This window comes from Apium graveolens, chromosome 7 (genome assembly GCF_009905375.1).
Source record: "Apium graveolens cultivar Ventura chromosome 7, ASM990537v1, whole genome shotgun sequence".
NCBI classification, from domain to species: domain Eukaryota; kingdom Viridiplantae; phylum Streptophyta; class Magnoliopsida; order Apiales; family Apiaceae; genus Apium; species Apium graveolens.
In genome coordinates, this window is record NC_133653.1 from 267894080 (window position 1) to 267917071 (window position 22992).

The window sequence follows — 22992 nt, forward strand, 5'->3', positions numbered from 1 at the left end:
TCAAGCCATACCAATTATTTAATCCAAGCCAAACCCAGAGTCATCTAAAATCCTAAACTTATAATACCAATTCCTTTGTAGTGTGTTCTATCTTCTCCTCCTCCTCCTCGTTCTCATCTATCATTCTTCTTTTTCCCGCCTAGATCTTATTTTCACCTAAATCTTTATTATGTTGTAACTTGCACGCAATACAGAGAATCGTATCAATGAAGTGTGGCTTCTATTTCAAGATTTTATCAGCAAAGTGTGATTTCTAATTTGGGGTTTTATCCGGAAGTGAAGGGTATGTAAGCTGGTGTTTCAAGATACTTGTTCGATTTGGTTGTGTTCCTGATTTGGTTTTGATTTAGTTATAAACAGCCCGTTATCATCATCTTACTCTCTCTCTCTATATTTCTATACATATATATATATATATCAAGTGGTGTAAGTAAAATAAAAATATTTAGAAAATATTTTTTTTTTCGAGTTTTAACGAGCCGAGCTCGAGTCGAACGAGTTCGAACCGAGTTCGAGCCGAACTCAAGTCGAACATTGTAAAACTCGGCTCGAGCTCATTTTGCTTAACGAACATATTTTTGAGCTCGAGCTCGAGTCGAACGAGCCGAGCCGAGCCGAACGAGCCGCCGAACTCGAGTTTGTTCGCGAACACCTCTGTTCATGAACAACCTCAATCTTTGCCACATCATCATATAACTAATAATGAAGTGCAAAGATGTCACTTTTAGAATAAACTTTTACAATTGCATCGATCGACAAAGCATCCATGTCACCTTACATTAAAGAAAAATATTATACAGAGATCGGAACTGCATGTCCACTGCCGGCACAATCCACACACATGTTCACAGTGATCATGTTCCTGGTACATATCATTTACATTTCATGGGGAATTAGACGAACAGGAAGACCTTCCATTGGTACCAAAAGAAAGTACTGTACTATCTTTTCTCGGGGATTTACTTTCTCGAATTTGAATTTTGTAACAATGTTATGAAGAAACACCAGAATTTCAAGACGAGCATACTCTTTTCCGGGACACATTCTTGATCCTCCACCAAATGGTACGTAAGTAAACGGAGCAGGTCCTTTCCCTTCGAATCTTGATGGATCAAATGTTTCAGGGTCTGCAAAGTATTTCGGGTCCTTGTGCGTTGTATGAACTGTCCACAGTGTCTGTAAACAAAGCAAATATACGCTAACCATCAAGATTATAGATATTAGGGCAGGGCATGCAGACACGTACTAAATATATGTATACCTTCCTTCCCTTTCAAAGGTATATTATAACGTATATTTGCTTTGTTTATAGCTATCAAGATTATAGATATTAGGGCAGGGCAGACAAGGCACGTACTAAATATATGTATACCTTCCATCCCTTTGGAAGGTTTATTATAGCGTATATTTGCTTTGTTTATAATGTCTATAAACAAAGCAAATATACGGTAGCTGTCAAGAGTATTATATACCTTCCATCCCTTTGGAATGGTGAAACCAGCATATTCAAAGTCATGAGTAACCTCTCTTAAGCCACCAAGTGCAGGTGGCATCAACCTTAAAGTCTCGCACACAACGTTCCACGAGTACTTCATCTTCTGTAAATCCTCCCATGTTAACAGCTCCCCTTCACTTTTTGTGTTAGCTATTTCCATTTGTTCTGTTCAATCAATATCTAAGCTCGATCATCGTTTCAACAAGTAAACTCAAGGTAGTTCATAAGATATAAGAATAAATTAGCTATAGATCACATTCATTCATGTAATTGAAAATGTACCTTTGTAGACCTCATCATAAATATGTGGAAGTTCAGAAAGATACTTGAGCACAAAGGTAACAGCAGTGCTCGTAGTCTCGTAGCTAGCAAAAAGCAAACCAACGATGTTGTTGCATATTACCTTCTCGCTAACAAATGTCCCGTTCTCATCTGCCAGGGACAGCATTCGAGACAGAAAATTTGGTCTAGTGACTGATTCTGATTTATTCTCCATCATTTCCTTTCTCTTGTTGGTAATGACCTTCATAAGCTCAGCTCGGACCAATCTGCCACCCTTAATACCTTTGTTAAAAGAAGTTCCAGGCAGATCAATTGGGACCGAGAACAATCCAGCATTGACAAGAGCGATATGCCTGGCTAGCCTTGTGACATACTCGACATCATCAACTCCCATTAATATTCTACAAGCCACAGCTAATGTGTATTCCTTCAACAGTGGATACACCTTCACTACTTCATTTCCAGTCCACTGGAAATCTACATGTTCTCGTGCCATTGAGTCCATGATCGGTATGTATTGTTTTAAAGCTTCTGGTTTTAGAATATCATGAATACTCCAAAACAGTAGGGATGAAATATCGTCTGTAGAAGACTCTGAGAACTCGGGGAAAAAAAAGGACTTTCTTACGGACAGTGGCCACCAGGAGGCAAATGATTTCGTTTCATTAGCAAAGACAAACTTGTTCCCAACTGTTCCACAAAACACAGCCATTTTTTCTCCAAATAAAGAGGTTTTGAATACATCTTTCGAGTACTTTTTTGTTCTTTCTGCCATGAATTCCTCTGGACCTGATAGCACAAACTTGATACTTTCTCCGATCACAGGCCATCCACTTGACCCCGGTGGAACATTTGCTTTCGATTTCTGGAAGACGAAGAAAAAGAGGAACACAGATACAACAACGATTACTAATGCCAGTGTATACGAGAACAAGCTCATGACCTCTAATGTATCCATAGCAAGATTTAGGCTCTGCAGCAAGGGGATTACTTAAAGTTGCAAGCTTTAATTTTTTTGTTAAATTATATGCACTGGTACTCTAGATATAGCTAGATAACAACACAAGAGACATGTACACAAGCTCCTCTCAATTATGTTTAAAGTCAAATCAATTTTTTACTAAGACATGTTATTGTTAACATCAATCACGGAAGGACCCATGATAGTTGACAATGAAGAATCTAAGAGGCCTTTTGTTTAATAACTTTAACTCAGTTGTCTAATTTGAATGATTAAGATTCTTAAACGACATCGATCACATCCTAAGAACCAATAATCTATGAAGAAATTTGTTCAGGGAATATCATCATACGTATGTTCTGCGGAGCAATAACAGACCAGTTCATGGGAAATCTTTATAAATTCAGATTAGTTTCGTCAAGGTTGTTACAATGATCACATCAAACACGTACAATAAGATACGTTTAACAAGTACACATAGTACCAGTTGAGCATCTGGAATTCATAAACAACATTCTGAGAATTTTGGTGCACATTAATTTATCAGTTTTTCTTTACTTTGGTGCAAATGCGATCACATTTTATTCTAGACTTCTAACATTATGATAAAAGACTAAAAATAGTTTAATATGTAAAAGAGCCATTACAATTGCTCAAGAAAGGAGATGGTGTATTCTCATATAAGAGGATAATAATTCAACCTTCCTTATCTCTACAGGACATGACCCTACATGTAGAGTGCAAAAGGACAAAAGCAAATAACAACCAACCACCTGAGACATACAAGGGGAATCAAACGGGAATAAAAGATAACGGAAACAAATAGACAGTCTTAGATTTATTATATTATATGATGTTGGAAAATGTGGGTAGTAGTCCCACATTGTCAAGTCAATTTGTGCCATAGTTTGAGGGGACGAATGTCGCGTGCGCGTGACGAGTGACACATGGAATGTGTTCTCCTCCGAGAGAGTTTTCCGAGACACTTTGAATCACTCAAAATGACTAAGAGATGGATGGGATATGATTATCCAAAGTTAGTCTCTTAATAATGGAAATTTGTGTAAAAGAATGATATTCCCACATTGAATTTGTAAAGGAAAATGCATAGATTTATATAGTAAAACACTTATGTAATGTTCAAATGTGTTACTAATGTATTGCTCCAACACACACCATACTGCTACAAACTGAGAAAATTAAAATGATACGAAACGATCGTGACCATTACCGTGAGGACGGTCAAAGACCATAAAGGGATTTCTTCAACATACACACTAACTTCTTTGAGGAGCTTCGATTTGTGTCCAGCTGCTGATGAAGGCGAATATGACTACCAAGATCAGTATACCCTTGAGGAAGTGACATGTATACAGTTTCAAGTAGATCGCCCTGCAGAAAGGCGTTAATTACATCCATCTGGTCAGTATGCCATTCCTGCATGCCCTGCAGAAAGGCGTTAATTACATCCATCTGGTCAGTATGCCATTCCTGCATCTCAGCAATTGTGAGAAGAGTGCGTACTGTTGTCATCTTCGCGACTGGAGCGAAGGTTTCATGGTAGTCCAAGACATGTTTCCGTTTGCAACCTAGTATCACAAGACGAGCCTTAGAGCAGCCCCAGCGCGGGGACAGTTGCATACCTAGGGCCACTACAAACGACTTGTCCACTGAATTAGCCGTTGGAGCAAAAAGAAAAGGTGTCCCCGAGGACACTTTCCTGTCCCTGGACAACTTGTTCACTTTCTCTTTTTTTTTATTCTTTAACATGCATATTAACGTATACATAGTAACGTATATAATACCGTTAACATTTCTAAAATTGCTAGCCGTTAAATGTCTACACAAAAATTCTATAAATAGCAGGTCATTTGATTTTTTCTTTACACAACCCACAAAATGAACCCCAAAAATTCCACTTCTTCAAACTCACAAAATCCAAACCCAAATTCTCAAGTTCCAAATGCTCAATTTAACTCAAATTTTCAAGCCCCAAATGCTCAATTTAATCCAAATTTTCAAACACCAAATACTCAATTTAACCCAAATTTTCAAACCCCAAATGCTCAATTTCCATATTCATTTTCAAATCCAAATCCAAATCCAAATCAACAATTTCCATTTCCAAATCCATTCTTTCCATACACTCAAAATTCTCAATATCAATTTCCATATCCTCATAATTTTCAAACATTGGGTTCGCAACTTGGATCCCAAGAAACGTCTATGAATAATCAAAATTCTCCACATTCACAAGTTTCTGCTTTTGATGGTACAAATATTATTGATCTCAATGATGAGCATGATGAATTTGAAAATTCGCGAGAGATTATTGGTCAGTGGAAATGGAGTGAAGATAAGCTCTTGATTAGTGCATGGTTGAATGTATCGATTGATCCTCTTGTAGGAACAGATCAAAAAGCAGACGCATTTTGGGATCGAATTCGTCAATATTGTGAAGAAAGCAATCCCGGTCTCATCAAGAGAGGAGTTCAAGCTATAAAGAAAAGATGGCAACGAATAAATGAAGGAGCCCAAAGGTATGGATCGTGTTATGATCAAGCTGAGCGAAAAATAGGTAGCGGTTCAAATGTAGACAACATCATCGAATTAGCCCATGAACTACATAAAGCAAGATACAAGAAAAAGTCTAATTTCGACAAGCATTGGAGTGAGCTTCGAAAACAACCTAAGTGGAGAACTCCTTCATCCAGTGGAAGTGCGAAAAGAACTAAATTAAGTGATTCGGGAGCTTATTCGTCATCAGCTAACAATGAAACACCGACAAATGATAATGATGTTGCGATGTCCCCGGTGCGTCCTCAAGGCACAAAAACAACTAAGAGAAAATCAAAGGGAAAGGCAAAGGCAGAGATGATTGAAGAGTTAGAAGAAATAAAAGCCGTTGAAAACCGAAGATTATCACTGTTGGAAAAATTTAATGCAAATCACGAAAAGGAGATGGATCTAAAAATTATTATGGCGGACACTAGTGTTATGAATGAGGCTCAGCTTAAAGTGCATGCGACCCTACTTGAAGAAATCATAAGGAAGAGAAGTTAGTTTATTGTCATTTAGTCATTGTCTTTTAGTCATTGTCTTTTACTCTATGTTTTGTAGTCATTGTCTTTTACTTATTGTTTTTATGTCATTGTAAAATGCCGTTGGAATATATTCCTTTGGAGTTTTATATAAGTTCTTCAATGCTGTGATATTAGCTCATTCTTGTACTGCTTTCTTCTCACAAACAAAATCTACACTAAAGCAACCATCATGGATAATAGTTCTGAAGCAATGAAGGATTTCATCAAAGATATGCTACTCGATGATTCTCTACACAAACGACGTATTGAGCTTGTTAACGAAGTATACGGAGAAGGCTCTTCATCCACGCCTCGTAGGATGATACATCGAGATCGTGAATCAGGTCATGAACGTCTAGTGAAAGATTATTTTACAGAAAATCCGGTGTACCCACTAGAAACGTTTCGGCGAAGGTTCCGTATGGGGAGACATATTTTCCTTCGTATTGTGAATGCTATCTCAAACTTCGATCCATATTTTCAGCAAAAAGTTGATGCATTAGGAAGAAAGGGCTTATCACCCTTACAAAAATGCACTGCAGCTATGCGTATGTTGGCCTATGGAATATCTGCTGATGCAGTTGATGACTATGTGCGAATCGGCGAGTCAACTGCTGTTGAATGCTTGAAGAAGTTTGTCAATGACGTGATATTGGTATTTGAAAGTGAGTACTTGCGGAAGCCAAACTCAAATGATGTTCAACGTCTACTAGCAATGGGGGAGGCTCGTGGATTCCCTGGTATGATGGGTAGCATTGATTGCATGCATTGGCAGTGGAAAAATTGTCCTAAAGCATGGAAGGGGATGTTCTTGAGCGGTCACAAAGGCATTCCAACAATTATACTAGAAGCAGTTGCCTCATCTGACTTGTGGATATGGCATGCTTTTTTTGGAGTTGCTGGTTCAAACAACGACATAAATGTTTTAGATCGGTCACCATTATTTGATGAAGTGTTAGAAGGTCGTGCTCCAGAAATAAATTACAATGTTAATGGTAATAATTATAGCATGGGATACTATTTGACAGACGGCATATATCCTGAATGGGCAACATTTGTCAAGACGATCCCACGTCCACAGGGTGAGAAAAGGAAATTATTTTCCAAATATCAAGAAAGCCAACGTAAGGATGTAGAACGAGCATTTGGTGTGTTGCAGTCTCGCTTTGCAATTGTACGTGGTCCAGCTCGATTTTGGGACAAAAATGATCTTGCAAAAATAATGAGAGCATGTATAATTTTGCATAATATGATTGTGGAAGACGAGAGAGATACATATGCTACTCCATTTGGACCTCTACCAATTTATGATGATACAACAAACGGTTTATCACAACCCAACCTTGGCGAGGAACCTTTTGCTCCTTATGAAAGATATATCGAAAGAAATATTCAAATTCGTGATAGACAAAAATATCGTCAATTACAAACAGATTTGGTGGAGCATATCCGGCAATTTCATGATACCACGCAAATGATGTAATTTCTTTAATGATGTAACTTTTTTTAATTCAATAATATTTCTTGTTGTACTAGCTTTTTAAATTATTTGATTCTAAATATTCTAAAATAGTTTGATATAATTATTTAAATATAATATACATATATAATTAATAAAATAAATATATTTATGAAAATGTTTTTTTCATTGCTAATTGAATTGAAAAAAAAAGGAAAAAACAAAGAAAGAAGCAGCTGTCAAAGTGTCCCTGTCCCTTGCGTTGGACAGAAACGGAAACTTTCCTTTAAAGTGTTCAGCAGGCTTACTTGGCAATATGGTGGGGTCAAAAAAAAGGGAAGTTGTCCCTTGGGGCTGCGGATGCTCTTATGCTTCAATATAGTGCCATCTGGGTTGAATTTAGTCTTATACAACCGCTTTGAGCCAATAGCACGCTTTCCAGGTGGCAAAGAAGTGATAATGCATGTGTTGTTTTGTTCAAGTGCCTCGAGTTCTGTATTCATAGCTTTGACCCAGTGGTCATGTTGTACTACATCTTTGAAATAAACTGGCACATGTATCTCCTTGGGTGTTTGTTTGTGTTGACTCAACTGTTGTGTCACCATCATTATCAGCTGACATTTATGTAGCAACAGTGTCTTCAAAGGAAAAGTAATCTTCATAGGCTAAAGGGTTAGGTGTAGATGGGTTTGTTTGAGGTAAAGGCTGCATATAAGCTGTCCCAGAAGTTGATTTGAAAGGGAAAATCAATTCATTAAATAGTACAACCCTGGACACAAGGGACTGCATAGTGAGAAGATTGAGCAATCTATACCCTTTTTGTTGAGCAAATTTATCAGCAGTGTGAGCAAATCTATACCCTTTTTTTTTAAAGGCAAAGCAGCTTGAAATCTCAAACATCTGGCTACTTCTAAAATGTGGCTATGTTTTCTTTCTACCCGTGCATTCTGCTGAGGCCTTCTCACCCAAGATCTCCGGTGTACAATGCCATTTTTAGCAAAAAACAACTTAAAAGCCGATTCATCGAATTCTAAAGCATTATCAGTTCACACAATTTTCACAGTCTTTTCGAAATGATTCCGAGCATATGTAGCAAATAACTCTATAGCAGATAAAGCTTGTAACTTAAACTCAAGTAAATAAAACTATGTATGCCTAGTATTGTCATCTACAATAGTCAAAAAATGCTTATACTTACCCCTCGTAACCTCCTTATACGGTCCCCATATGTCTATATGTATAAGTTCAAAAGGAGTTTTTACATGAGAATCACTCAACGGAAAAGGCAATTTCGTGAATTTAGAAAGAGGGCAAGTGACACATACTTTAGTAGGCAGATGCAGATGAGGTTGAACACATGGTATGAGCTTCAATTTTGCTATAGAGGCGTGCCCCAATCTATGATGCCATTTATCCAATTCTGAAGCATCCTTGAACTCTGTGTCGCTTGCAGCTACAAGTGCTGTTGAGCTAGAACCTTGAGAAAGATGAGAATATAATTTCTCTCCAAGCATCCAGGCGGTAGGAATATGGCCAGAAAGATGATCCACCAAGTAGTATAGACCTTGAGAAGCTTTGCCCACGCCTTTAAGTTCCTTTGTAGCATTATCTACAATGAGACAATGAGTACTGTAGAATTGCACATGGCAATTGTTATAAGAAGCAAGCTTGGGTACTGATAGAAGCTTGTGATGGAAGGATGGAACGTATAAAACATTCTTCAATGTGAGTCTTTTGTTCAACTTTACAGTGCCCATGTGGGATATATGTGTTTTAGCTCCAGTGGGAAGATTAATTTGAGTTGGAGCAAAAGGCACAGGCTGCAGGAGGTGAGTAAAATTGGATGTCATATGATCGGTAGCTCCAGAGTCGATTATCCAAGAATCAAGAGACTCATTCATACTTGAGTGCAAAGACATCATGCCAGAAAAGGGCTGTTCAAGTTCTTCATCTGTATCAGAACCTCGTTGTTGAGAAACAAATTAGGGCATCAACTAGGCTAACTGAGCAAGTCGTTGAAGTGTGAAGGCTGATGAATCTGAGGCCACTTGAGCTGTAGCTGCAACTTTAGAAGGACCGAATGAAGCTCCATAATTCCATCTTGGTGTTGAGGACTTAACACGATTATGAGCACCAAGCTTGGGTGGTGTTTGGCCATGGCGAGAGTGCCATTTGGGATACCCAACAACATGCCAGCTTTTATCAGCTTTGTGGCCTTTTCCACCACAAACAGTGCAGATGATGGGTTTATCATTTCTGCTAATCGTAGCTTTGCTAAACATAGCAATAGAGTCAGAATCAAGCCTGTTTATTTGCAAAAGATCATGCTGGGACTCTTCTTGTTGTAATGCTGCAGATACAATTTCAACAGAAGGCAGCGGAGATGCAAGCAAAAAATGACTGCGTTGGGTATTATAAATATCACTCAAACCATTTAAAAACTGAAACAATCGACCCTCTTCTCGTTGGGAGGCTATAGTATCTAAAAGGTTTTGAACTTGAGAAGTTGCAGAGGGAACAGTAGGCAAGGTGTTCAAAGCATCAAACTCTTCCCAAAGAGATCTCATAGCAGTATAATAGTCATTTATAGACAAGTTTTGTTGTTTCAACTCATAAAGATCCTTGTTAATTTTATACTTTCTAGATTCATTTGTAAGTTGAAAACATTTTTCGAGATTAGACCATATATCAGCAGCATTGTTCATGAACATAATAGACTTCATAATAGATGGAGAAACATTATGAGTGAGCCATGCGATTACCATATTATTGGCTGTTTCCTAAAGTTCAACTTGAGCAGGATCTACTGGCTTTGTTAACCTTCCATTTACAAGACCCAACTTTCGTTTTGAAGCTAGATTAATTTTCATAACTCTGCGCCATGCTCTATAGTCAGATGACCCTTGAAGTTTTTCGACCACGACTGAGGTTGGACCATCAGAAGGGTGGAGATATAGTGGATTCACTAGATCTTGTAGTGTAAGTTTGTTCCCCGCCATTAGAGATACAGTTAAAGTTTTAGAGGCTGTTTAAGGAAGGTTTCAAGTGAGCAATTTTGTAATGGGTGGCTCTGATACCATAAAGACTAACAATAGTTTAATATGTAAAAGACGCCATTACAATTGCTCAAGAAAGGAGATGGTGTATTCTTGTAGAAGAGGATAATAATTCGGCCTTCCTTATCTCTACAGGACATGCCTATATTTAGAATGCAAAAGGACTCAGATTATGAAAGCAGACCTTGTAGGTGTTGAAAAAACTTAGAGAAAAAGAAAGAAGACACCTACATTTTTGAAGAGAACTTGTACTGCTATATTTCTTGTTTTTCTTTTCTTCCTGTAAAACTCAAGGTAAACTAGCCATTATATAGGCTTTACAAACATATTAAAACTAACTACTACTAAAACTAACCACTACTAATTAATGGGTAAATTACATGTCCATAATTTACTCCATAACTCCACTATCCCACTACTAAACAATTCTAAAATAATATTTTTCTCTAATAATTAATCTATTGCTAAATATCAAATAATTAAATAAACAAATAATTAATAACTAAATTTAAGATTATTCCAACATTCACCCCCATAATCTTAAATTTACGAAGCACTTTCTCTTCGCCTGTGATGCACTTCTCAGCACCATCAATTTTGATGCACTATCTCATCAAAAACACTTTGGAGCACTTTCTCTCCAAAAACACTTTGGAGCACTTTCTCTCCACAACTCTAAAGGAGTGGTTCTCCCTCGATCAATTGTGCCATCCTTTCTTTATCATTCTGAAATCTACAATTCTTTGCCAGATGCCCATATTTTTTGCATTTGTAGCATTGTGGCTTTCCTTTGTACCAGCAGTCTTTTTCTTCATGTCCCATCTTATGACAATGGTTGCATTGAACTTTGTTACCTGTGCCTTTTGAGGATGAACCTTTAGCTAATAGCAGTCCCTCATTTTTTCCTCCACTCATGCACTTCTCACCACCATCAAAATTGATGGTGGTGAGAAGTGCATCACAGGCGAAGAGAAAGTGCTTCGTAAATTTAAGATTATGGGGGTGAATGTTGGAATAATCTTAAATTTAGTTATTAATTATTTGTTTATTTAATTATTTGATATTTAGCAATAGATTAATTATTAGAGAAAAATATTATTTTAGAATTGTTTAGTAGTGGGCTAGTGGAGTTATGGAGTAAATTATGGACATGTAATTTACCCATTAATTAGTAGTGGTTAGTTTTAGTAGTAGTTAGTTTTAATATGTTTGTAAAGCCTATATAATGGCCAGTTTACCTTGAGTTTTAAAGGAGGAAAAGAAAAACAAGAAATATAGCATTACAAGTTTTCTGCAAAAAAAATGTAGGTGTCTTTTTTCTCTAAGTTTTTTCAAAATTGCTCTTCTCTTCAAAAATGTAAGAGGTGTTTTTTTTCTCTAAGTTTTTTCAACATGGCATCAGAGCTATATGTTATAAGGCTTGTGAGACTCTTATAAAAATACATACATTTATATATATATATATATTAAGTATTTATATGAGATTTCAAATGATATTAAAAATTTCTCCATATATATTTAGTGAAATATCAAGATGCTCTGATACCAATTTTGAAAAAACTTAGAGAAAAAAGACACCTACATTTTTTTGCAGAAAACTTGTAATGCTATATTTCTTGTTTTTCTTTTCCTCCTTTAAAACTCAAGGTAAACTAGCCATTATATAGGCTTTACAAACATATTAAAACTAACTACTACTAAAACTAACCACTACTAATTAATGGGTAAATTACATGTCCATAATTTACTCCATAACTCCACTAGCCCACTACTAAACAATTCTAAAATAATATTTTTCTCTAATAATTAATCTATTGCTAAATATCAAATAATTAAATAAACAAATAATTAATAACTAAATTTAAGATTATTCCAACATTCACCCCCATAATCTTAAATTTACGAAGCACTTTCTCTTCGCCTGTGATGCACTTCTCATCACCATCAATTTTGATGCACTATCTCATCAAAAACACTTTGGAGCACTTTCTCTCCAAAAACACTTTGGAGCACTTTCTCTCCACAACTCTAAAGGAGTGGTTCTCCCTCGATCAATTGTGCCATCCTTTCTTCATCATTCTGAAATCTACAATTCTTTGCCAGATGCCCATATTTTTTGCATTTGTAGCATTGTGGCTTTCCTTTGTACCAGCAGTCTTTTTCTTCATGTCCCATCTTATGACAATGGTTGCATTGATATAGCATTACAAGTTTTCTGCAAAAAAAATGTAGGTGTCTTTTTTCTCTAAGTTTTTTCAAAATTGGCATCAGAGCCATATGATCCGGGGCTTATAAAACTCTTATAAAAATACACATATACATATATATATATTATCCTTAATATTTTCCATGGCATCTACAAATGCAAAAAATATGGGCATCTGTCAAAGAATATAAGGCTTGTGAGACTCTTATAAAAATACATACATTTATATATATATATATATATTAAGTATTTATATGAGATTTCAAATGGTATTAAAAATTTCTCCATATATATTTAGTGAAATATCAAGATGAAATGGTACGTGGAAAAGGAAAGAGAACTTGTACTGCTATAGTAGGAGCATCAATGACACCATCGTTGTATTCATAAGTTAAGCCAAGTAATCACATCTAGAGGTCAAGAAACCCGAGGACCATCATTAGTATTGCCTCAGGTTTATATTCCAAACAAATGTGTAAATATCATTCTTCTTTCATTGCAATGCAAGTTCGGACCTGTCTTGAAGGTGGTTTACTGTAATTTAAAAGCATCTTTAACTTAATCAGAATTTGATATGCACTAACATTTGATAACAAACATTCACACACAGTAGTATCTGCAGATCTACTTTCCACAGCACAATCACACACAGAGATGTTCTTGACTTGAGTGTTCAGATTTTATGGGGAATTACGCGTAGTGGAAGACCTTCCATTGGTACTGGAAAAGAGTGGAACACTATCTTCTCTTGGGGCTTGACTTTCTCGAACTTGAATTTGGTAACAATGTTATGTAGAAATACCAGAACTTCAAGACGAGCGTACTCTTTTCCTGGACACATTTTAGACCCTCCACCAAACGGAACAAAAGTGTAAGGTGCAGGTCCAGTCCCTTCGAATCTTGATGGATTAAATGTTTCCGGGTCTGGAAAGTACTTCGGATTCTTGTGTGTTGTATGCACCATCCAAAATGTCTACATGAAAAATCAAACATGTAATAGCTATCAAGATCACACTTAAATGATGATATATGTGCAATACTGCAATTATGTATGAGAATGATACCTTCCATCCCTTTGGAATGGTGAAACCAGCATATGTAAATTCAGTGACAACCTCTCGAAAAGAACCGAGTCCAGGTGGTATGAGCCTCAGAGTCTCGCAAACCACGTTCCATGAGTACCTCATCTTCTGTATATCTTCCCACTTTAACAGCTCCCCTTCACTTTTGGACTTTGCTATATCCATTTGTTCTGTTCAATCGATGATTAGCAATCGATAATTAGCAAAACTAACGGATATAGGTTTCGACACAGTTAAATGCATGCCGATCAATCTATGACTTGTAATTAGTTTGTATCTTGAACACAGTCCAATATGCATATTTACCTTTCTGAACTTCCTGATAAATATGTGGATTCTCTGCAAGATATTTCAGCGCGAAGGAGATTGCAGTGCTAGTAGTATCAAAGCTAGCAAACAGCAAGCCAACAATGTTGTTAGATATCTCCTCCTCAATATTAAATTTCCTATTTTCACCAGGGACCAGCAGCATTCGAGATAGGAAGTCTGATTTACTAGCTGCTTCTGCTTTGTTCTCCCGAATTTCAGTTTTCCTCTCGCTAATGATCTTCATAAGCTCTGCTCGTATCAATTTTCCACCCTTGATAGCTTTGTTATAAGCAGTGCCAGGCAGATCAATTGGGACAGAGAACAATCCATTAGTAATAAGCTGGAAATGCTCGGCTAGCCTTGCAACATGCTCAGCATCAACAACACTCATAAACAATCTACAAGCCAAGTCAAATGTGTACTTCTTCGACACTGGAAACACCTTCACTACCTCATTACCAACCCATTCGAGTTCCACGTGCTCACGTGCCATGGAATCCATCACTGGAATGTACTGTTTTAGAGCTTCCGGCTTTAGTATATCACTCATAAATTCATGCGTTAAAGCTGTAACCTCGTCTGAAGTAGCCTGGACAAACTCGGGGAAAAACAAGATCTTTCTCAGTGACAAAGGCCACCAAGAGGAGAGTAGTTTGGTGTCATTGGCAAAGATAAACTTGTTCCCCTGCGGTCCACAAAACACAGCCAATTTTTGTCCAAACAACGAGGTCTGGAACACGTCTTGTGAGTACTTTCTTGTTCGTTCCTCGATGAATTTTTGAGGACCTGATAAAACAAACTTGATACTTTCTCCAACAAGGGGCCATCCACTTGATCCAGGTGGAACATTTGCACTTGTTTTCTGAAAAACAAAGAAATATATAAACAAAGATACAACAACTATCAGTATTATTGACAGTATAGATGGGAATAAGCTCATGATATCTGATGTATCCATAGTAAGAAAATATTAGTATGCAAGAATGTATAGAGTTTAGTATGCTAAGGGGATGCCTTTATGTAGAAATGTATTATGATCTATTAATCAGTAGTTTCGAATCTCCTTTTCGGATCATCTGAGCACATAATGGCAAAATTTGTTTTGCTCATTTGATCATACATATGTGTCCTTATACATAAAAAAACTATGTACTTAATAGTTAAATACTACTTAACCTCTACCAAATTAGTATTTAAATAGCTTTGGTTAGCCAGGTTCCTGATTCCAAGGTTAATATAGACTAAGTTGATGTAATGGTCATCTGAAACATACTATTGTATTAGTTGTTATTACTGGTTAGTCGTTGCATTACCTGTCATACTATTGTATTAGTTGTGGTTAGTCGTTGCATTACCTGTCCTGATGTTTACGTAGCTCTCAATTACTCGTTAGTCGTTGTATTACCTGTCCTGATCTTTATAACTCCAGCTCCTGATGTTAATGTGCACATCATTTTCCATGTTTCAACCCTATATGTAAATGCAGACGAGAATATATCAGAACCCGGATGCTCTTTGCTACGACGTATAAGACGTATGGTCCTGGCAGCAGCATTACATTAGGACAGTTGGAGCATTCAGACGCGTACATTGTTAGGTGCACAAGATGCTTGGGATGTGGTTGAAACTGGCTACACAGAGCCAGAAACTATCAATGCTCTAGGATTCCCTGCTCAAATTTGTTCTTTACCGCAAAAATATGTTGGACTATCATTCTTCGTCCATTACAGTAGTTGAACTTAACTTACACTGATGTTCCATAATCATAACTTGTAGAGATCACAGCATAATCTGCTTTAATGTATAATTTGATCGTAGGCACACGCCTGAGGAATACTCGTAAACATAAGACAGAAAACACAAACAGACGTGTTCTTGATTTTATACTTCGATCAGAAACATACACAAGGAAATACAGGTGAACTTTTTACAGAAAACACAAGTACACATATTCTTGACAAGTTAAATTTATGTCTTATGGCGAATTATACGAAGTGGAAGACCTTCTGATGGCACGGGGAAAGAGCGGAACACTATCTTCTCTCGGGGATTGACTATTTCTAGTTTGAATTTCGTAACAATATTATGAAGAAACACCAAAATTTGAAGACGCCCGTACTCTTTCCCTGGACACATTCTTGATCCTCCACCAAAAGGCACAAATGTGTATGGAACAGGTCCAGTTCCTTCGAATCTTGATGGATCAAATTTTTCTGGATCGGGAAAGTACTTCGGATTCTTGTTTGTCGTATGCACCATCCAGAATGTCTGAAAACAAAATCAGAAATGCACTAGTAAAACTACAGATCACAGATTTTTAATATATGTTGAAGAATGAGCACAGATGTTCGATATATACCTTCCATCCCCTCGGAATGGTGAAACCAGCAAACGAGAAATCATTAGCAACCTCTCTGAACCCACCGAGTGCAGGTGGTACGAGTCTCAGAGTCTCGCAAACCACGTTCCACGAGTACCTCATCTTCTGTATATCTTCCCACTTTAACAACTCGCCTTCACTTTTCGAGTTTGCTATCTCCATTTGTTCTGTTTAAGTAAAAGTTTAGCTCAATCAACAAACTGGTAAGATCATCGTCTATCATCGTGTGCAAATTAATCAAATACGAATATATGTGCACACACCTTTGTAGACCTCATGATAAATGTGTGGAAGCTGTGCAAGATACTTCAACACAAAGGAGACTCCAGTACTAGTAGTCTCATAGCTAGCAAAAAGCAAACCAACGATGTTGTTGCATATTACCTTCTCGCTAATAAATTCGTTGTTGGCATCAGTCAGCAGCAGCATTCGCGATAGAAAATCTGTTCTACTAGCTGTTTCAAAATTGTTCTCCAGCATCTCCTTTTTCCTATCCGCGATAATCTTCATAATCTCTTCCCGCATCAATTTTCCACCCTTCATAGCTCTGTTATAAGCAGTTCCAGGCAGATCAATCGGTACAGAGAACAAACCAGATATAATAAGACTGAAATGCTTGGCTAGACTTGTGACATGCTCGGCATCTACATTCATAAATAATCGACAAGCCAAATCAAATGTGTACTTCTTTGACACCGGAAACACCTTAACTACCTCATTTCTAACCCAATTTATCTCGACGTGCTTTTGTGCCATTGAATCCATCACTGGTATGTACTGTTTTAGAGCTTCCGGCTTCAGAATATTATGTATAAAGCTAAACATAATAGCAGAAGTTTTGTCGGTAGAAGCCTCAACGAACTCGGGGAAATACAAGGCCTTTCTCACAGACAGTGGCCACCAGGAGGTGAGTAATTTGGCATCACTGGAGAATATAAACTTGTTCGCCACAGGTCCACAGAACACAGACATTTTTTTTCCAAATAACGAGGTTCGGAATGTATCTTGGGAGTATTTTTTTGTTCGTTTTTCGACAAATTCTTGAGGACCTGATAAAGCAAAGTTGATACTTTCTCCAACCACTGGCCATCCATTTGATCCTGGTGGAACATTTGCATTTGGTTTCTGTAAGAAGTTGAAAAAGAGAAAGAGAGATACAAAAATGATTAGTAATGGCAATGTATATGGTAATGTGCTCATGATCACTAGTGTATCCATAGCTAGCTAGTTATGTCAGCTTCAAGTTCAATGTTGAACTGTAAGCCCTGGAAACTATATATTAGAAACCTTCTATCACTATCTTTTAAGGAGTCCGGTCAGGGACAAGCGATTTTTACAACATATCATATCGCGAGAAGTTTTTCTGTTACGTGTACAATAGGATTTTTGATGTGCATAGATGGAGGTCCATTTTACATGAATCATATGCTAAAACAATCGTTTGTTCTGGACAATCTCCTCAGAAAGTCAATTCTAATGCTCTTATTAATATCTGAAAGCCACATGCACTTAATAGTTTAATTCATGTCACAGTGCATGTTGCACATTTATGAATAATTTATACAGGTCACCCCTTAATACAGAACTGAAACTGGGAATCTGATTTATAGATATGTTGCTGTACATACACCACTAATGTGACTATTTTACTTATCAAATATTGCTATTACATTAATATTACTTTGAATCTAATTAATTAGTAGTAACTAATAGTACTAGTATACTGCAAATAAACTAGTGTTTGCGAATACCAAACTTTGATACTTTTTGTACTTTCATGGGTGTTTCGCTTATTAATAAAGAGTATACCAAATTTGGTGACCTTTGGCGAACAGGAAACAACCAATCAGTGATGCAGCAAGAACTTGGAAGGTCATAAGGGGCAACACAACCTCTCATGATATATTATAAGATTTGTTTATATTTTGTTCTTGATAAATGAAAGATGACTTTCTATATATGTGCCTTTAGTTGACCAGTATCTTTATGTCTGATCTCAAACTTAGATTCATTCTGCAAGGAATATGCAGCTTCACTTTGCGCTCTGCAAAGTCTAACTCTACAGGTAATTGTTGAAGCTGATCATCAAGTAGTTTGTTGAGCCGCGAGCAAGCCCTTAACTTCACGTTAGCATGATATTGTCCGCTCAGCTTTAGGCGCCTCCTTAACATTCAAAATTTAGATAACACTCTGTATTGCCTCTAAATACTGTGTATTGCCTCTTCATTAGAAGTTCTTTTCAACTAAAGGAGAACTTCACATTACTATACATTAGCATCTAATGAAGTACTTTTCATGGTCTGCTTCAGCTATTGAACTAAACTCTGTCGCAAACACAAAGAGCTAGAGGGGCATGAAGGTTATTGAGAACGATCGCAAACTTAGATTTAGCTTATAAAAGATAGATATATCTTACATTTTATAATCAAACTTCTGTACTATACTGTATGGGAAAACAACTGCAGCACTACAACTACACACACAGTCAAAATTTATATGTTTATGTGTACTAATTTTCTGGTATCACGGCTTAATCCTGGAGAATACTCTATCTTGCATTTAATAGCATTCGAAGCACACTCTTAATCTTCGGCCTTGCGTCTGGTGAGACATTAACGCAAGTAAGTGCAACCTTAAGGATTGATAGCATTTGGTTTTTGATTGCCGGTGATGTTCTGCTCAGCCTGAAATCAAGAATTTGATCCAACTTATCTTGCTGAGATGACTTGCTTAAAGCCCACTTTGCCAGCTCGGTCCCGTGTGAAACTGCTGGTTTTCCGGATAGTAGTTCCAGCAGAATTACCCCAAAGCTGTAAACATTGGCAGCCATCGTGACCCTCATCGTGTAAGCATACTCTGAAAGTTATAACATAGACATATTGTTAAAACCTCTGTCTAGGGAAAATCCAAATTTATCAGATCAGGGCTTATCGCAAGAGAAGTGGTGGTCCTTAAGTAGATAGTTTAACTTGCTGGGAAACACCTATAAAATTAATCTCATGTCTGAGAGGAATAAAACTACATAGTAGACACATGCTACATTTCAAATTCTAATTATGGTATTAAGATATTTCACTATGCTCAAATAACTGATTAACTGAATAGACAAAAATGTACATGGCAGCTACAGAAGGATCTGTCAGTAATATAACTTGAACCCACGGAAGCACCCCATTACGTTTGCAATTCCTATAATTAATATCCAAGTAGATTCTATAATTAAACATCTCTGATACACTATTGTTTTAGTTAGTCTTATAGAATACGACGTCTACAATAGATAAGTGGTGATCTGATGAACTGTAATATAGTATTATCTTATAGCTGCATACCTGGAGGAATATAGCCAACAGAACCAGCAATAGTAGAAAGACTGCCCGTACTCTTTGTAGGATCAATGACCTTAAAAAGCTCAATGTCTCCAAGCTGAGGCTCCTTTGAGGACTTCAGCATGATGCTTTTACTCGAAAGGTCTAAGAGTAAAATTGGACCAGAGGTGTATCCATGGAGGAAAGCCAAACCTTGAGCTACTCCAAGTGCTATACTGTAACGACTTGACCATTCCAACTCATTGTCGGATGTATTATAAAGAAAATCGAAAAGGGTACCATTCTCTGCAAATTCATAGAACAGGTATGCGTTATCAGTGGTTAAGACATAGGCTAGTGGGGACATGACATTTGAATTGTTCAACTTCCCCAGAACTCTCAGCTCTTCTCCAAACTTCTCACGGTTACCCATTTGGAATATCTTGTCGCTCCAATTCAGCTTTTTGACAAAGTACTTTTTTCCAGATGGCATTACAGCTCTGTAATAGGTTGAAAATCGTGTTTTGACCATGATGTTCGAGGGATCAGCCACAGCATTCATAGCTGAATTGAACTCGATATTTGACCTGTGAATGCCATTTTCAGTTAGCATTTTCCCCTGGACGACTTGTGGTTGAGGTACATCTTCTCCTGAACTTGAGTGTACATCGGTCACTCTGTAATACCTCCTGAAAATATATAGAGTAATAAATACTATTGTGGCAACAGCCAGAACACCAGCAGCAGCTGCAATTACCACCCCAGCTGAAACTTTCCTTTTGCCTTTTGAGGCTGATGTAGAAGGGGGAGAAAGCGTTGTACTGTTGATCAGATCCTTATTCCCAGTTATATCTATTGTAACATATGTTCCAAACTTCGGAATAACACCAGACAATTGATTGTTTGACAATAGAAGTTGAGTTAAGGTGCTCAACTTGGTGAATGATTCGGGGATTTCTCCAGAAAACTTGTTATTGGACAAGTCCAAAACTTCAAGCAGACGTAATCTAGATAGAACCTCCGGAATTTTTCCTTCAAAGTTGTTGCTGCTGAGATTCAAAGCAATCTGCAAGCTTCTTGGCACAGATTTGATGATTCCACTAATATGGTTGTTTCCTAGTTGGAGTTCTATCAAATTATCTAAATTACCAATGGTATCAGGTATTGAGCCACTAAGTTGGTTCCCTTGCAAATATAAATTTGTGAGATTTTTCAAACTCGAGATGGATGATGGTATTTGACCAGTAAAGCCATTCTGGCTGAGATTCAATCTTTGAAGATTACTTAATTCTGAAATCTGTTCTGGTATCTCCCCCGACAAATTGTTGAATTGCAAATTCAGTACCTGGAGGTTGGTGAGTTTACGCAACTCCACCTGCAACGTACCATTTAAGTTATTGTTACCTAAGTTCAGCAGTGCTAAACTACGGCAAAGCCCCAGTTCAGGAGGAATTGGTCCAGCCAGCTTATTGTTTTCCAGCTCCAAATATGTCAAATCGCCAAGCTTTCCAAATGAACTTGGAATGTTTCCACTTAAATGGTTGTTTCCCAGTCTCAACCTAAACAATTTCGGAGATATATCTGCAGGTATTAGTCCCTCCAATCTATTGTTTGATAAATCCACCGTCTCCAAATTCGATGGTGACAGAAGCTCAACCGGAATCGAGCCATTTAGTTCATTAAAACTAAGGTCCAAATTTTTGAGATACTTAGTCATCCCAACTGGAATTTCACCAACAAAATTATTCTGATGGGCAGAAAACCGCGACAGGGTTGTGATTTTTAGCAGCGACTTGGGAATTTCACCGCTCAAATTATTTACGGACAATATCAAACTATCCAACTCTAAAAGCTCTCCAAATCTCTCAGGAATTGACCCAGACAACATATTAGTACCAAGATCAATCAGAGTTAAATTCCCAAAATTCGCAATCTCCTCCGGAATCAACCCAGACAACAAATTAAACCCAAGATTCAACCCTTTTAACCCAACCAACTCATTCAACTGAGAACCTAATTTCCCACTCATTTCATTATGAGAAAAATCCAATAACTCCAACCTAACAAAACCCTTAAAAACAGGCAACTCAGCAATCTTATTCCTACTAAAATTCAACCTCTTTAGCCCCCTAATCTTCCCACAAACACTAACAAACTCATCAGAAACACCCCCAAATTGATTATTAGAAAAATCAAGACTTTCCAAACTATCAATCTCACAAGAAACAGATATAACAGCAACATTAGACAAAGAAAACTTAGCCAACTTAAGTTCAACAACACTACTATTATCAGAACTACAAGAAACACCAGACCAAGAACATGGGTTCTGACCAAACTCAACCTTAGTCCAAGAATTTGAAGTTGTGTTTGATGTAACAAGATCATAAAGTTTAAACATAGTAGTGTTCTGGGAAGGGCTTAACTGTGAAGAAACATGATTAATCAAGAAAAAACAGAGCAAAACAGAGATAAGTACAACATACCTTGTTCTCATTTTACCGGTTTCGGTTTCGTTTCGGTTTTTTCCTGACACAAAAATTTGATGTTTTTTTAGTGAGGAAAAAAAAAAGAACAGACAGAACAGGAAGTGTGTTTGTGTTGGAGTTTGTGCAGAAGTAAGATTGAGTAGTACTAGATTAATCTGTTTTAGGTACAGAGGAATGTAAGAAAATATATGTAAAGCAAATGGCAGGAGCATAGATTAGACTAGTTGTTGTAGTAAAGTACCGTGTGGGACTAACGTTGACTCAGACCATGAATGACAATAGTAAAAATCAAGAAAATGTTGGTTAGTGGTTGGTAATTACTTCTATTTATTTATTCCTGGCAAGACTATTTAGGGCTGCAGAAGTGTTACATATTTCGGAAATCGGAATTATTCGGTTGAGTTACCGATTTGTAATTTATCGCCCGATTTTAAAAGTCGAATGATTTATCGGTGATTTATCGCAAATCGGTCAAATTGAACAAATATTTTTGACCAATTTTTTAATGATTTATCAGTGATTTTTGAAAAATCGGCCAATTTCTATTATTGAGGGTTGTAGTAGTAAATGATATCTAGAACTAAACAATATTATATCATTAATAATAAATTATGACCGATTTTGGAATTTAAAGTTTAGAGAAAAATTTAGCGACTTGAATTAAATTAGAGATTTGATTGAGGAATTTTTTGATATCAATATCGGCTGATCGAAATAATGGTTTGGACTCGCTAATTTTGAAAAAAATCACTTTAGAGATTTTTTATTATTATTAGAGGATTGATATATGTTTAATTAATTATTTTTAATTTTTTATCAAAAAGGTTAATTCAAAATGCATTAAGCTAGGGGATCAATCATTTGATGTGTCACCGGAAATTG

General features: G+C 36.9%; 6 protein-coding genes across 6 annotated transcripts; 1 reads left to right on the forward strand and 5 right to left on the reverse strand.

Annotated features, from left to right (window-relative positions):
* Positions 1 to 626: 626 nt before the first annotated feature.
* LOC141670373 (beta-amyrin 6-beta-monooxygenase-like) lies at positions 627 to 9218 on the reverse strand. The gene is made up of 4 exons (XM_074476169.1): positions 8606 to 9218; positions 1778 to 2642; positions 1473 to 1660; positions 627 to 1176 (listed from the first exon to the last, which is right to left on the reverse strand). The coding sequence occupies exons 1-4, from the start codon at positions 9200 to 9202 to the stop codon at positions 877 to 879; spliced, it is 1950 nt and encodes a 649-aa protein (XP_074332270.1). The 5' UTR covers positions 9203 to 9218; the 3' UTR covers positions 627 to 876.
* On the forward strand, positions 2389 to 5848 carry LOC141670374 (uncharacterized). The gene is made up of 3 exons (XM_074476170.1): positions 2389 to 2508; positions 2603 to 4140; positions 4195 to 5848. Exon 3 carries the CDS (start codon positions 4638 to 4640, stop codon positions 5799 to 5801), a length of 1164 nt encoding a protein of 387 aa, XP_074332271.1. The 5' UTR covers positions 2389 to 2508; positions 2603 to 4140; positions 4195 to 4637; the 3' UTR covers positions 5802 to 5848.
* A 56-nt stretch (positions 9219 to 9274) lies between the features above and the next one.
* LOC141674919 (uncharacterized) lies at positions 9275 to 10045 on the reverse strand. Its single transcript, XM_074481619.1, has one exon. It carries the CDS (start codon positions 10043 to 10045, stop codon positions 9275 to 9277), a length of 771 nt encoding a protein of 256 aa, XP_074337720.1.
* Positions 10046 to 13055: 3010 nt separating this feature from the next.
* On the reverse strand, positions 13056 to 14891 carry LOC141675051 (beta-amyrin 6-beta-monooxygenase-like). The gene is made up of 3 exons (XM_074481760.1): positions 13931 to 14891; positions 13607 to 13794; positions 13056 to 13515 (listed from the first exon to the last, which is right to left on the reverse strand). The coding sequence occupies exons 1-3, from the start codon at positions 14889 to 14891 to the stop codon at positions 13216 to 13218; spliced, it is 1449 nt and encodes a 482-aa protein (XP_074337861.1). The 3' UTR covers positions 13056 to 13215.
* An 826-nt stretch (positions 14892 to 15717) lies between these two features.
* Positions 15718 to 17744, reverse strand: LOC141672588 (beta-amyrin 6-beta-monooxygenase-like). The gene is made up of 3 exons (XM_074479226.1): positions 16577 to 17744; positions 16293 to 16480; positions 15718 to 16201 (listed from the first exon to the last, which is right to left on the reverse strand). Exons 1-3 carry the CDS (start codon positions 17529 to 17531, stop codon positions 15902 to 15904), a joined length of 1443 nt encoding a protein of 480 aa, XP_074335327.1. The 5' UTR covers positions 17532 to 17744; the 3' UTR covers positions 15718 to 15901.
* Positions 17745 to 18673: 929 nt separating this feature from the next.
* LOC141675093 (uncharacterized) lies at positions 18674 to 22294 on the reverse strand. Its single transcript, XM_074481814.1, has 2 exons — positions 19646 to 22294; positions 18674 to 19169 (listed from the first exon to the last, which is right to left on the reverse strand). The coding sequence occupies exons 1-2, from the start codon at positions 22116 to 22118 to the stop codon at positions 18862 to 18864; spliced, it is 2781 nt and encodes a 926-aa protein (XP_074337915.1). The 5' UTR covers positions 22119 to 22294; the 3' UTR covers positions 18674 to 18861.
* Between the last annotated feature and the right edge of the window lie 698 nt (positions 22295 to 22992).

Coding starts and splice junctions, on each gene's coding strand:
- LOC141672588 (XM_074479226.1), bottom strand. CDS start 17,531: ATGGATACACTAGTGATCATGAGCACATTACCATATACATTGCCATTA. Junction 16,481..16,576: donor TTATCATGAGGTCTACAAAG/GTGTGTGCACAT, acceptor TTACTTAAACAG/AACAAATGGAGATAGCAAAC. Junction 16,202..16,292: donor CCATTCCGAGGGGATGGAAG/GTATATATCGAA, acceptor TTTTGTTTTCAG/ACATTCTGGATGGTGCATAC.
- LOC141670374 (XM_074476170.1), top strand. CDS start 4,638: ATGAACCCCAAAAATTCCACTTCTTCAAACTCACAAAATCCAAACCCA.
- LOC141670373 (XM_074476169.1), bottom strand. CDS start 9,202: ATGATGTCTTTGCACTCAAGTATGAATGAGTCTCTTGATTCTTGGATA. Junction 2,643..8,605: donor ATCTGCATCTGCCTACTAAA/GTATGTGTCACT, acceptor TTCGTCTTCCAG/AAATCGAAAGCAAATGTTCC. Junction 1,177..1,472: donor CCATTCCAAAGGGATGGAAG/GTATATAATACT, acceptor CTTTGTTTACAG/ACACTGTGGACAGTTCATAC.
- LOC141675051 (XM_074481760.1), bottom strand. CDS start 14,891: ATGGATACATCAGATATCATGAGCTTATTCCCATCTATACTGTCAATA. Junction 13,795..13,930: donor TTATCAGGAAGTTCAGAAAG/GTAAATATGCAT, acceptor TCGATTGAACAG/AACAAATGGATATAGCAAAG. Junction 13,516..13,606: donor CCATTCCAAAGGGATGGAAG/GTATCATTCTCA, acceptor TTTTTCATGTAG/ACATTTTGGATGGTGCATAC.
- LOC141675093 (XM_074481814.1), bottom strand. CDS start 22,118: ATGAGAACAAGGTATGTTGTACTTATCTCTGTTTTGCTCTGTTTTTTC. Junction 19,170..19,645: donor TGTTGGCTATATTCCTCCAG/GTATGCAGCTAT, acceptor TATAACTTTCAG/AGTATGCTTACACGATGAGG.
- LOC141674919 (XM_074481619.1), bottom strand. CDS start 10,045: ATGGTAATCGCATGGCTCACTCATAATGTTTCTCCATCTATTATGAAG.